A 14516-nucleotide genomic window follows, 5' to 3' on the forward strand; every position below is an offset into this window, starting at 1 on the left:
TAGCTCCGCCCTCCAGCCCCGCCCTGTAGCTCCGCCCTCCAGCCCCGCCCTGTAGCTCCGCCCTCCAGCCCCGCCCTGTAGCTCCGCCCTCCAGCCCCGCCCTGTAGCTCCGCCCTCCAGCCCCGCCCTGTAGCTCCGCCCTCCAGCCCGCCCTCCAGCCCCACCCTGTAGCTCCGCCCTCCAGCCCCACCCTGTAGCTCCGCCCTTTAGCTCCGCCCTGTAGCCCCGCTTGGAGGCGGGGCTTGGAGGCTGAGAGGCTGGTGGACCCGAGGGACACAACATAAATACACACACACACACACACACGAAATACAAAATAAATAATTAACACACCTCCAGATCTACACTAAAACACACACACACACACACACACACACACACACACACACACACACACACACACACACACACACACACACACACACACAACACACTCTAAACACAACGTACATATCAACATCACATCAACACACACGTCCACAACCCCATAGAAATGCACCGACACACACTCCATGTGAACACACATGCACACACAAACCAAACACAGTCCCCATATCTTCAGTAACACACCCTTCACAACATACCGCACACATTCTTCACATGCACACGAAACCTGTCATAGGGAAGGGAGAGGCAGGTCACTGCTACACACACAGACACACAGGCGTGCACGCACCCCCCCCCCCCCACCCACCCACACACACACACACATCAATCCCAGAACGCTGTCAGCTGGGAGTCCCTCCTCCCTACAGTTGCCTCCCCCCCCCCCCCACCTCCCCGACATTAACTGACACGGGCTTCCCTGCAGCGTAACCATGGCAACAACTACGTTAATGACGAAAACCTCCCTTTGATAAAGTATAATGCGGCGTTGGGACCGCTCGCGGGCTGGTGGTAAGCCGCTCTCCTGAATGCATCAGAGTCCATACGGTCCGACCAGAGCCACATTCCAGAGCGGACGTCTGTAGCTCAGCGCTAACGCTAGCAGACTAGCAGATGCTAGCTCACATCCTGTTTACCCGGCGGACCGCCGCTAAGCTGCTTGTGTTGCATCTAAACCGGTCCAAACAGGTGAGATCCTATAAGAGACATCCCCCCCTGCAAACCACACACACAAACCCCAACACAGACACACAGGTACCCCCCCCCCCCCCCCCCCCCCCTCCAGCACACACACATACAGGTTGGACCCCCCACCCACCACACAGGTAGAAGACACACACACACACACAGGTAGAACCACATGGCCCTAACCTCGCGAGCTGTGTGCTGCCGTGTGGTAAACAAAGTGATGGTGTGTATGCGCGTGTGTGTGTGTGTGTGTGTGTGTGTGTGTGTGTGTGTGTGTGTGTGTGTGTGTGTGTGTGTGTGTGTGTGTGTGTGTGTGTGCATGTGCGCGCGTGCGGTTGTGTGTGCACTGTGTAGGGGATGACTCATCACTTCTGGGCTTTCTCTCTCGCTCTGCCTTGCTCTGCCTCACTCTCACACACTGTGTGTATGTCAGTGTGTGTGTGTCAGCATGTGCGTGTGTGTCAGCGTGTGTGTCTGTGTGCGCGCGTGCGTTCCAGTCTGCTGAACATCCGCTCCTCTCCAGTCATCACCACAGCCGTACTCCGGCAATTAACTCCCGCCCACCGCACTCGGTCAGTCACATGACGCCGTAATGACAGCCTTCTGCAGCGTGCACACACACACACACACACACACACACACACACACACACACACACACACACACACACACACACACACACACACACACACACACACACACACACACACACACACACACACACACACACACTAGATCTGTATCTACGTACAGCGATACTTTGGACAATGTGCAGTCGCATGAATCTGGAAATAACTTTTTGAAGAAAGGTTATTATGTTTTTACCAAGGTTTTTAACGAGGTTTATGCTCCAGTCATGAACATCAAAGGTAAATATGTTTAACAGTTCACGGGCTTTCATTTGCATAATCTCGTAATTTCCGATTTGAACGGCGACAAGGTCAAATAAACGGTGTTCCGGGATCTGACCTGGGTCTGTGGAGACGCACGTTGATTTATTAACGAGGGTTAGCGCCTCGGCGGCAGGCTAGCGCCACGCTAGCTTCCGTCAATGTTTTTTTACCTTTCCTCTCCGACCGTTAACAAGCCTCCCAAAGCAATATCTAAAAACAGATTAAACAACATCCAGAGAGGCAGTTAAAAAGAGACGTTTTCCCTCCAATACAGGAGCAGACGTCGCCTAGTGGTCCTCCGAAGACCCACCCACTCGCAGTGTTGCCACAGTTACCTTAAAAAAGTAATCAGATTACTGATCACTAGTTACTCCTTAAAATAGTAACTTAGTTACTTTACTGATTACTTGATTTTAAAAGTAACTAAGTTAGATTACAAGTTACTTTATAAGTTACATTTAGCTGCGACAACACCCCCTGCCGCCTAAAAATGAAAAATTACAACCTGTTTTGCCAATACTAACTTTTTGCCCTCCCTGTCAACAATTGCTCTTCAACCCCCCCCCCCCCCCCCCCAATAATTCTGCGCAGGGGGCTGGTAGGGGGAACTCGGGGAGGGGGGGGGCATCAGTACCTCTTGTATACAGGGCCCAGAATTTGGTGCTACGGCCCTGGGTGCACACACTGACACACGGCTTTCAACCGCTTCCGCCAACTTTCAATACGTAGACAAAATATCACTGCGCGCTTTACGGGGCGATCACCGGACGAATCTCCACGTGCGTGAGGAAAACACTCGCCTCTGATAGATTGAAGTCTTTGGAGACTTACGCTTCACACGCACTCTCACACAAACAGGCAGACAGACAGGCAGAAACATAGACATACACACACACACACCACTCCATCGCTCTCAACGCCAATCAGTGATCCGTTAAAAAAATAGTAGCGCGCAGTGACTTTGATGAGTAACTTTAATCTGATTACAGGTTTCGAAATAGTGACACGTTACTCGTTACTGAAAAAAGTGGTCCGAGGCCAGTAATGCGTTAGGATTAGGGTTAGTAATGCGTTACCGGCATCACTGCCCACTCGTTATGAACGGAGAGCAACGCAGTTAGCATCGCAACCAGAAAAAAACAACGGCTAATAATTCATGAGCTGAGTGACTCCTCCCCCCGGTGTGACTCCTCCCCCCCAGAGTGGCCCCTCCCCCCCGGAGTGGCTCCTCCCCCTGTTGCGACTCCTCCCCCTGGAGTGGATCCTCCCCAAGTCCCCAGGAACAGTACATACTTCCGCAATCCACCAGTGCTCAGCGGCCAAGCCTGGTATTGCAGCTGTTTAAGCGGGCTGTGGACGGGTCCCTCGATTCAAGGGGCCAAGAAGTAGATATCTCCGTTCACTCCAATACAAGTGGGGAACAGGAATGTGTCTTCCCAAAAAATGTCTGGATATCAGTCAAAGGCTCATAATTATCCTCATGCCATGCACTAAAATAATTTACGTTTTCTCTTTTCAAGACGCCACCTCAAGCGTTTTATTAGCCGTTTTGTTATTATTTTTTGCTGGAGAAGGAGGGGTGGGCAGCTGAAAGGAGTCGTAGTGAAACAAATGTTGTTTCGGCCCAGCATTCGAGAGGGCCTAGTGCACGGCTCCGTTAACTTCTCGTGTCCAAGTTTTTTCCTTTTACTTAACATGAATGACGTTGAAGGTTTTTAGTCGCTGTGGTGACTTATCACTAAATGTGTTTTAGTGATAAAAGGATTTTTAGCCTTGATCAGCTGCTGCTCAATGACTCACGTTCCTCTGCTTGCGATCATTGTGATTCACCATGCATTGATCCATTTATTCAAAAGATCCAAAGACAAAGAACGGGTGCATTACGGTATCATTTTCATAATATTGTTAATGGCCTAATAAACATTTCAGTTGAGTATTACAATTATTTATGTGGGTACTACTCCAACCTCGTTGCTGATCCATATGTAACCATTTATTTGTTTATAAATTATTAATTGCATTTTTTATAAATAGTTGGAAGGAATCTGTTTCTTAAAGGTTGGGTACGGAATTCGCTTTTTTGGCCATTTTTGCAAAATTACTTGAAATCCTTATCATAACCCGCTTACAGCCACTGAGTTAGAAGTACTGACATGAAAATTAAACAAGTAAATCATCTGTGGAACGGGCAGGGCTCGAAAAACTCCAGCCAATCATTTCCATTGCCACCGAGTTGCATTGGACAGTAAGTACGTCAATCAAACGGTCGTACTGCACTCCCCCTCCCCCGCGCCCCGCGCGCGACCCCTTCGTGCAGTACTCGTGACCCAGAGCAAGCTCCTGTTTGTTGTTATCCTGCGGTAGCTACTGGAACTAGTTAATCCACATTTGGACCTATAGTAGAAGACAATTTCCATGGCAGACAAGACGCCACCATCCCCACCACCACCACCACCGCCAGCAAAGAGAAGGAAAACTCTTTTTCAGAGAGTAATTGATAATAAAAACGCTGAAAGAGAAAAACTGAAATCAAGAATAATCCTAGGCGCTGCTTTCAAACGTCTGCGGCAACTGAAGGACGAGAAGGGTCTAAAAACCGAGGCTTATGTGGCGGCAGAGTTTATACTGTTTATACTCGGTAATACCGGTGTTGAGACGAGTGTATTACTCGGTGTGAACATTTCCACACCGCGGCAACCCTAGTGAAAACCAGGACTTCCAATACAATTATATGAAACAAACATACATTTTCTAAAAATAGTAATTATTTATGTGACCGTTTAATGTTTATAACATCTGGTGCAACCATAGCCGCGAGAACGTATTCTCAGCAGGGGGTGCTGGAAAAAAAAACTCAGCCTGCACTAGACTCGCAACTCGTTACATTGATAAAAAAGATATATAGCAGCGCAGCTCAATTACACCAGTGCATGCGCGCACAGTTGAAAATCGATCGTTGTGTTCACTTCCTTCACACCATGGTTCACATCCAGCTGCTCACAGAACAAGTTTAGCGCACCACCGCTACCCTCACACTTTTTCATATAACCTTTTTTCAGCACTAGGTCAGACTCGCTTTGCCACGGGCCGAAACAGTGCGGAGCGACCACAGCCAGAGCGAACACAGCGGGGCAGAGGAGTGTCAGGAATAGTCTTTGGTGTACACATCAGTACGGCCTATTTGCACTAGGCCTACTGTTTAGTGGCAATGCAGTGTTTTATTCTATGCCTTTTTATTTTCGTATATTATTTCAATGAATACAATTTATTTATTCATAAAAACAAGATCTGGTCTTCAAATCTTTTTTCCAAATATAGGTCGTCTTACAATGGGGTTTGTGTTTATATTCGGACCAATACGGTACAGTGGGCGCTCACATGACGTTAAGCATTTCCTGGTGCATAATGTGACGCTTCAGAACCTAAAATCCCGTTTCTCCCCGTTGACACGACAACACGTAACCGGCGTTTTCAGAAATCTCCACTTTGGCCGGAGTTTTTAGAAATGATCGTTTTCTGTGATAAGACAGGGCCTCGGACAGGGGGTGTTGCAGCACCCCCAGCACCCCTACTTCCCGCGGTACTGGGTGCAACTTACAGCTGAATGTAGTGCCATGTTGTTAAACGAAAACCTACGCTAGCCTGGCTCGCTCTCGCGCATCTCTGTTCGCGCTCGTGCATGATTGCGCGTCCAGGTACTTGGAATGGGTGGAGTCAGATTCAGCGTTGAAGGAGAGGGGGTAGGACCATTTGAGTTGTGTATTTTCAAAATCTGCTGGCGTTTCGCAAATCGCATACCCAACCTTTAAGCAATAACATTGAACTGTATTTTTTTCTAGGCCTACATACATTTAATATGTTGTTGGTGTTATGTGGAGCAATCTTTCATATTTATGAAGTAAACTTATACTCCCATGGTCGGTAAACAATACGACTGCGATAACTCAGACGTCTCGCTTATGATGCTACAATGCTAGAAAACAATGAATATTTCTACATCCGCTACGTCATGAACTAGGGCTAGGCTCCCATGATGCGGAAGCATATTTCTCCTTAATGTTGCCCTGCGACATTGAGCAGTTTTCATAGGAATGAATGGGCGCCATTTTGGAATCCGCTGTCTATTCTATAATATGTCCATGATCCTCCCCCCGGTGTGATGATTGGAGATAATAAGTATACAGCGGAATTACCGAAGAAAACAATAGATTTGGAGTAAACGAAGTCTGAGGCTCCCCCCCCCCCCCCCCCCCCACACACACACACGTCATTTATAGCCCGCCGTGGAAGATATCATGACCCAAATTGTGTCCATTATCACTACAGAAAAAAAATTAAAACACATGCCGGCAGCTCTCCGCCACGACCGACGCTAGCCTATGTCACCCTGTTACCATGGATACGATCTCCCGCGCGCCCTTCAATAGCCGCGTCGACTCCCGCCGGTAACGTAACGCGGAGACCGCAGAGTTTAGGTTTAGAAAACAGGAGTTAAATAAACCAGTTTAGGTTTAGGAAAATTTTATTAAATCAACCATGTTTAGGTTTAGGGAACAGGAGTTAAATAACCCGGGTTTAGGAAACAGGAGTTAAATCAACCGGGTCAGGGAAACATGCCTGTTCTTGGGTCGGGTTGCCAGATTGTTTTCCCCGATTATAATGCCGGTGTGAGAGCTGCTCTGACCCCCCCCCCACACACACACACACACACACACACACACACAGACTATCAAGTCCAAGATGACACCCTTCCTTCCTTCCTTCCTGCTCTTCCACGCCACTGGCCTCTAGTCCGAAGAACAAAGTCATCAACAACTAACCATTTACTTCACCCCCACCCCCCCCAGACACAGAGGAAATGGCGTCATTACTGACAATGACGGCAGAAGGCGACGCATTGGTCCACATTTAGCGGCTCTAACTTCACACTGTCTGACGAGGAGCAACAACCCAGGAAGGCCAGCATATGTCCGGAGCTCTTGTCTCGAGGCAGTGAGACTCCGCTAGGACTGACCCCAGGGGCCCGGGGAGGCAGTGAGCCTCCACTAGGAGGCTCCTGTTCACAGAGGCGGCCCCCAGGTGCCTGGCGGGAGGTGGTGTGTGTGGACGGGGGACTCGCGTTACCGCCGCTGCGTCTATTTCTGGATCAGATGAATTTCACTACGGCTCAAGTCCAGGGCCCGTATCCTTCACACGATCAATAAAGTAGGTCAGCATGACGCAGGGAGATCGTGTTCGGTCCACGCCGCCGACACACACACGTACGTGTTTTTTGCCCGCGGACACCGTCGCTCTGACTGACAGCTGGATCTGTTCCGCCCCCTGCTGGTCGCAGGAGCACACTTCTACACGCCGTCTTTTTGGTCAACTTGCTCAACAGTCTAATGAGAGCAAGGTTAGGTATATGCAGATATAAATTAAATGGAGTTTTAGTTTACATAGTACTTAAACCAAGACCTATTCCCTCTTCCATCTTTGTGTTTTTATCCACACAGACGGCTGTGTCCTTCTGTTAACGGAGACCGCAACACGGGTGGATAAGGGACATACATTTTCAATCGCACTTCAATAAAACAATGGTTCCTGAAACCATATCAAAATACAAGTGTATCAAGACACTTGATCTTGCAGTACTTGTTTCTTATCCTCACCTCGGTGTAACTTGAGATAAACGCGTAAAACTGAGGTCAAACCACGGGGAATACACGTCCAAACCGCCGTTTGTTTCTGCTTAAGGGGCCCCGATATACCCCCCAGCTGTGAGGTTCGTTAGCCAGCTCATACAGGTCGGAGGGCAGGAGGCCAACGGTCGATGGTGACGTCGCTCCGGAGTCGATGGAGACACGACCACATGTGATTGATTTACATTCTTTTTTTATTGAGAATAGTGTTGAAGACCGGAGAATAATGCAGAGCTCCACTCGTGTGCGTTTCCACCTTCCGTTTTATTTCCCTAACGCCAGGAACATCCCAGGCCTACGGGCGCCCTGCTGACGAGCTACACCTCAGATGCGGACAGGAAACTCAGAAGGATCCTAGCACCTCCTCCAAATTAAAAGCGTAAGATAAAAAATAAAATTAAAAAAAGCGAGACTCGTTAAGTCTGGCGCTTTCTTTCAGAGTACGGGCGCTACTAAAAACAAGAAAAAAACAAAGTGGAGTTTGATCACTGGGCCTGTGCAAAATGACTGGAGGAACAGAGAAAACATAAGATCAACATTATCAAAAAATATATATAACATCACATCCAATTAGCCTTTTTTAAGAGTACATCTTCATCGAGTTTCTGAATGTAAAAATCTACTGGCAGCCATTATCAAACTCATGATTCATATACATTATAGATATACATATACACTTTCCTTCTCTGCCATCACTTGGGACAAAGTGTTGGGTGAATTGTCAAGCACTTTAGAAGCAGGTTCTAAGGCAACATGTGAACTAAAACAGAAGCAGGTGTACATCCCAGACTTCCTAGTGTCTCACCTTCTCCCCTCGGACGAGGAACATTCTCTAATGCATAAAGTACACCTCACCATGTCACTACAGGGTGACGAGAGAGTAGAAGACAGACCAAACAATACTGAAGTCACAATAAACGCTATTCCACTTCTTCCAACGCTCAAACATTTCGTCTTCTAAAAGAACGTGGGTGGGACCTTTAAAAGCGGGTTGGAGTTAATATCCATCGCATCCCCTCTCTCCCCCAGCGGTGGGGTGGGCGTAGAGGTCTAGTCCGGATCCAGGTCGTCCTCTCTGGACCTCCAAGGCAGGTCTGTGATACATCCTTCAGTCAGAACCGCCGGTCACGATGTGCAGAAAACTAATAGATACCCAATAAAACCAGAACCATCGCACAGCCACCAGCGCCACGACCCGGCCCTGGGATCCACGGTACAGGGCCCAGCGCCGGCTGGGATTGACAGTACAGAGCCCTTTGCCGGCTGGGATTGACAGTACAGGCCGGCGCCTTCACGCTCCCAACATGATGACCGCTCGCTCAGGAAGCGCATGCTGATTGGCCAGCAGGTGGCAGGACCAGTGCAGACCCACCCCCACCCCTCACCCCCCTGGCAATACCCCCTCCTCGGACGGGCCGAAGACCCCCATGATTGTAACCCTTCCTCATTGGTCGCTCCTAAAGACACCCGTGATTATCACCCTTCCTCATTGGTCGATCCTAAAGACACCCGTGATTATCACCCTTCCTCATTGGTCGATCCTAAAGACACCCGTGATTATCACCCTTCCTCATTGGTCGATCCTAAAGACACCCGTGGATATAACCCACCCTTATTGGTTACCCAGTGCACATCAGTGAACATAACCACGTCACATTGGCTGACCATAAAGACAGCCGTGAACAACGCCACCTCTGATTGGTTAACCCAGTGAACACAGCCCCGCCCCTTTATATTCTACCGCAACAACAAAAATAAAACGTCTCCGTGGTCCGTCTGAGGGGGTGAGGAGGGGGACCGTCTCTCCCTTTTCCCTCCCCCCTCCCTCTCCAGGAGTACTGACAGAACTGGGGGGGGGGGGCTCGGCACATCCAGAACAAAGCTGCTTAACAGGGGGGGGTGGTCCCAGGATGGACCAGGTGGGGGTCAGGTATGGTGGGGGTCAGGTAGGGTCAGGTAGGGTGAGGTGGGGTGGGGTGGGGTGGGGGTGAGGTGGGGTGGGGGTGAGGTGGGGGTAGGGTTGATTTGTTTGATCATTAAAAATAATCTTTGTAAATAAAATTAAAACGACACCAATTTCCTCCACTGCTCATTATCTGGTGTCCAATCACGTTTCAGCGGCGGCATGCAACAACTTCCTGTCCGGGGGCAGGGGGGGGGGGGGCATAAAGGAAGTGCAGGGGGTCAGACCCCCGGTCAACCCAACAGGTTGACTCCTAGTTACTGGTAACCAGCACTGATTAGGATGAGGTGTTCCACTTGGTGCGTGTGCAGGGGGGGGGGGGGGGGTGGGGTGGGCGTGGTCACTGGGGGCGGGGCCTGGTCATGGGGGCGGGATCAGGAGGTGCCCTGTCTCTTCTGCTGCTGCACGCGGATGAGGTCCAGCTGCTTCTTGCACTTGTGGTAGTAGGTGGCCAGGCTCTGGTTCTCCTCCAGCAGCTTCTTGTGCTCCTGGACCAGCCTCGACGTGGTCTGCTGGTCCTTCTCGTCCTGGTCCAGCTCCGCGATCAGCTCCTTCCTAGACCGCGGAGCACACAGGATATGACATCACAGTGACGGCATCAACCAATGATATGACATCACAGTGACGGCATCAACCAAAGATATGACATCACAGTGACGGCATCAACCAAAGATATGACATCACAGTGACGGCATCAACCAATGATATGACATCACAGTAACGGCATCAACCAATGATATGACCTCGCAATGACGACATCAACCAATGATATGACATCACGGTGACGGCATCAACCAATGATATGACATCACAGTGACGGCATCAACCAATGATATGACATCACAGTGACGGCATCAACCAATGATATGACCTCGCAATGACGACATCAACCAATGCTATGATGCCGCCTTCAAAACTGAGTTACCGGGAGGTTCGGGGCTTCGGACCTTAAGCTCGGAGAGAAGTGCTTTGAACACTCTGTTGGGTCCGAGTTTTCGCTCCGAGTTTCGTGCGGAAGTAGAGCTACCGGAGCCCTCAGAGTTCACGCCACAACAATGGCCGCCCATTTCATTGATAGACTAAAGTGAACTTGCAGCAAGCGGCGAACTTAACCATTCTAACATTTGCATTACCAGGCATTATAGCTAAACATCACCTGATAAATTCTCCCTCATGTTCAATCACCGCAAGCAGTCCTAATAACTGATTCATCTGATTCAGCAAAGAGGCGCAAAGAGGTCCCGAAGAGCAGCAATACTTGTTGTTATGAAGTCTAGTCTCACGAACGATCAGTTTTTCCTGGTTTACGTCACAGCCTACGAACTCCTGAAGGGCGTTTCCTGATCACTCTCATTTCGGAAGAAGGGAAGGTTTACGTAAAGACAGGTCTGAGCTTCCGAACCTCCGAGCTGCATTAATAATAAAAACGACGTCGCACCCGTCATGTGACCGCACAATCATTGGGCCGTATTTGACAGAGGGCCGTGCTGAGAATGTGGGAGGAGCTACATGGCTGTATTTAGAGCCGACCCCGCCCCTCTCCTTACTTCCTCTGGATGAGCAGAGCGATCTCCGTCTGCACCTTCAGGTACTCCTGGGCCATCTTACAGTGCTGCTCGAACACCGCCATGGACTCCTTGGAGTTCGGACAGGGGGCCAGGGGCTGGGGGGGGACACACCAATACATCACACACACACACACACACACACACGATGGTGAAAGGACTAAACCTTCCTCAAGGTTGGAACACTAAACTAAAGTAAAGTAAAGTAAGAGGCGGTTCTCTCGTGTTCCAGATGGACTGGGTCTCTCCTCCCGGTTGCCGGGCAACCAGCTGTCACCTGCTCAGCAATCATCTTCATGCAAAAAAACAATGACCAATTATCCAATCAGCCAGTTAAGCCTGCATCAACATCAGGCCAGAGGGATCAACACCTGGGCCGGCATCAAGCACTGCTGTGATTGGACGCCGGTGCTGGAGAGTTATGTCACTGTGTCAACCAATTTGAGCCAATCAGAGGCGGGCGTTGTGTGCGTTCGAGGCTGATTGGCTCACCTGCAGCTGGTAGTCCAGGGTGAGATATGCCATGGGGATGGAGTTGTCCGAACCGTTGGAGTCTGAGGAGATGATAAAGGTTCAGTCCGACGTCATGACGACCATGAACAGCAGAAACATTCCGTTATAATAATAATAATAATAATAATAAGTATAAAATATTACATGTGATACAACAAATCTGTTCAACTGATTAATCTATTTCATAAATTCTTGCTCCTTAAAAAAATACTTAAAAAAAACTGCATGAAAACCTGTTAAAATTGTTTCTATTTTAATATGAACCAATGTGTTAATTCCTTTGAATGGTTAGTTATGCGTCAAGTCATCATTCATTATCATAAAAACAAACGTATGTCCTCTACCGCATCATTCCACTCATGCATTACTAGTCATTACCAGTTCGTTAACCTCACAGCATCATTGCCTAAGTCATATTTTGGCCAAATTGTGATATCTAACCTACCTCTACTCTCCTAGGGCTGCTGATTCACTGCTACCTCATTGGCTACATCCTAAGCCAATCAGAGTCATCTAATTGACGCTAAATACGAAACAAACCTTCAAATATGACTTGGGTTATGCTACGAGGCTAACGAGTGTAGCTAACAGGGGAGGTCAACTGAGACATGACGACATTGAGACACCTCAGGCCTTCTGGACCAATCAGAGCGCAGCCTCAGGCCTTCTGGACCAATCAGAGCGCAGCCTCAGGCCTTCTGGACCAATCAGAGCGCAGACGGCCGTACCTGGGTCGTCGGGGGAGTAGTATCCCCTGCTGCCCGGCCGGTCCGACGGCATCATCCTCACGCTGGGGCTGGACGACCTGCTGCTGTTCCTGCTGCCCTGCGAGTGGACACAAGCCCTGTCAATCACCCTGCTCGGCCAATCCCAGACGCCCGTTCCGACAAAACAAGAGGTCGGGTTTCGTGGTTAAAAATTGGGGAATTTCAGTGTGAAGACATTTACCGGAGATTAATGTCAAAGTAAAATACAATTTAAAATACCTAGGGTTGCCTGTTTGTGTGGGAAATCTGGCAACACTGGATGTAATCCACTGAACTATGATATCTATATATATAGTATCTTTACGTCATGAGTCTCATGGGCGGGGCAGGGCAAGGCCAGCCAGTAGATCCAGGCCAGAACACCTTCTCTTGCACAACACCCCGACACCGCAGAGCCAAGTTGCCCCTGAACTCACGGTGAACCCCGGACTTTACAGAGTTGAAAACAAATAAATGTTTGGGGGAGCGGAAGCAGAGCGAGAGAGCGAGAGAGCGAGAGCGAGAGAGAGTCTGCCAAGGGGGTGCTCTCCGTTCAAAGCTGTCTGCGCGTGTTTGAGGTGGTGGGGGAGGGGGAGGAGGTGGGGTGGGCGGGGGGGGGGGGGGGCACGACGTCTTCATCTTCCCTGGGTTGGAATATCAAACGCCTCCTATAGTCTCTCTCCAGCCTCCCATAGGAAGCTCCTCTACTTGTCAAAGGAAGGCAGAGAGGAGGCAGGCAGTGAGCAGCTGTCACATAGACGCTTCAGGGAAGAGAGGGGGGGGGAGGAGGAGAGGGGGGGGAGGGAGAGGAGAGGGGGGGGGGGAGGAGAGGAGAGGGGGGGGGGAGGGAGAGGAGGGGAGATGAGGTGCAGATAGGAGGGGGAGGAGTGGAGAGAGATGCTGATGGAGGAGAAGAGGGAGCTTCAATAAGGACAGGAGAAGGATGCTGATGGCTTCACCAAAGACGAGAGGAGAGGAGGAGATATGCTGATGGAGGAGAAGTGGGGACACAAAAGCAGGCAGAGAGGGAGGAGGCACGCCGCTGATGGTGGAGAGGGGGGGGGAGACGAGGAAAGGTGCTGATGGAGGGAGTAGGAGACAGAGCAGGAGAGAGGGCTGATGGAGGGAGTAGGAGACGGAGCAGGAGAGAGGGCTGATGGAGGGAGTAGGAGACAGAGCAGGAGAGAGGGCTGATGGAGGGAGTAGGAGACAGAGCAGGAGAGAGGGCTGATGGGGGGAGTACGAGACAGAGCCGGAGAGAGGGCTGATGGAGGGAGTAGGAGACAGAGCAGGAGAGAGGGCTGATGGAGGGAGTAGGAGACAGAGCAGGAGAGAGGGCTGATGGAGGGAGTAGGAGACAGAGCAGGAGAGAGGGCTGATGGAGGGAGTAGGAGACAGAGCAGGAGAGAGGGCTGATGGAGGGAGTAGGAGACAGAGCAGGAGAGAGGGCTGATGGAGGGAGTAGGAGCGAGCGCTGACTGGAGGGGGAGTAGGAGACAGAGAAATAAAAAAGGGACTCCAATGCTACCCGGCGCTCGACTAAACCTCAGAGTATTGTGCTCTGGGCAGAGCGACGTTCAGCAAACAAAAACACACACAGACTTTGCTGTGATGTTCGGGGACTTCGGGCCCTGAAAGGAGGGTTAGCTGATAAATGGTGAACGGAATGCGTTTATAGAGCGCTTTTCTAACCGGCGTCCGCTCAAAGCGTTTTACAATATCGCCCAACATTCACCCGTTCGTTCACCGACGGCGGGTGTCAGCCACGCAGGGCGACAGCCAGCTCGCCGGGGAGCGGTCAGGGGGGGGGCGTCTCGCTCAGGGACACCTCGACAGTGCTGGGGGGGGGGGGGGGGGGGGTCTGGACTCACCTGGCTGGTGTCAGACATGATCCCGGGGAGGTCCTGGATGGAGCGGCGCCGCTGGGCGTCGCAGGAGGCTGAGGGGGGGAGACCAGGAGAGGGGGTGAGGGGGGGAGACCAGGAGAGGGGGTGAGGAGGGGAGACCAGGAGAGGGGGTGAGGAGGGGAGACCAGGAGAGGGGGTGAGGAGGGGAGACCAGGAGAGGGGGTGAGGGGGGGA

The 14516-nt window shown here is 50.6% G+C and overlaps 1 protein-coding gene across 4 annotated transcripts in view; it reads right to left on the reverse strand.

Moving 5' to 3' along the window:
• Window positions 1-7824: 7824 nt before the first annotated feature.
• The window catches only part of map3k7 (mitogen-activated protein kinase kinase kinase 7), a 23626-nt gene continuing 16934 nt past the window's right edge, over window positions 7825-14516 (reverse strand). For all 4 annotated transcript variants that reach the window (XM_060042356.1, XM_060042357.1, XM_060042359.1 and 1 more), the window contains 5 exons: window positions 14307-14374; window positions 12418-12514; window positions 11669-11730; window positions 11159-11274; window positions 7825-10166 (listed from right to left, as the gene is read on the reverse strand). In XM_060042356.1, coding sequence (XP_059898339.1) covers window positions 9986-10166; window positions 11159-11274; window positions 11669-11730; window positions 12418-12514; window positions 14307-14374 — 524 coding nt within the window. In that variant the 3' untranslated portion in view covers window positions 7825-9985. The remainder of the gene's footprint in view (window positions 10167-11158; window positions 11275-11668; window positions 11731-12417; window positions 12515-14306; window positions 14375-14516) is intronic.

This window comes from Gadus macrocephalus, chromosome 21 (assembly GCF_031168955.1).
Source record: "Gadus macrocephalus chromosome 21, ASM3116895v1".
Classification (NCBI taxonomy): domain Eukaryota; kingdom Metazoa; phylum Chordata; class Actinopteri; order Gadiformes; family Gadidae; genus Gadus; species Gadus macrocephalus.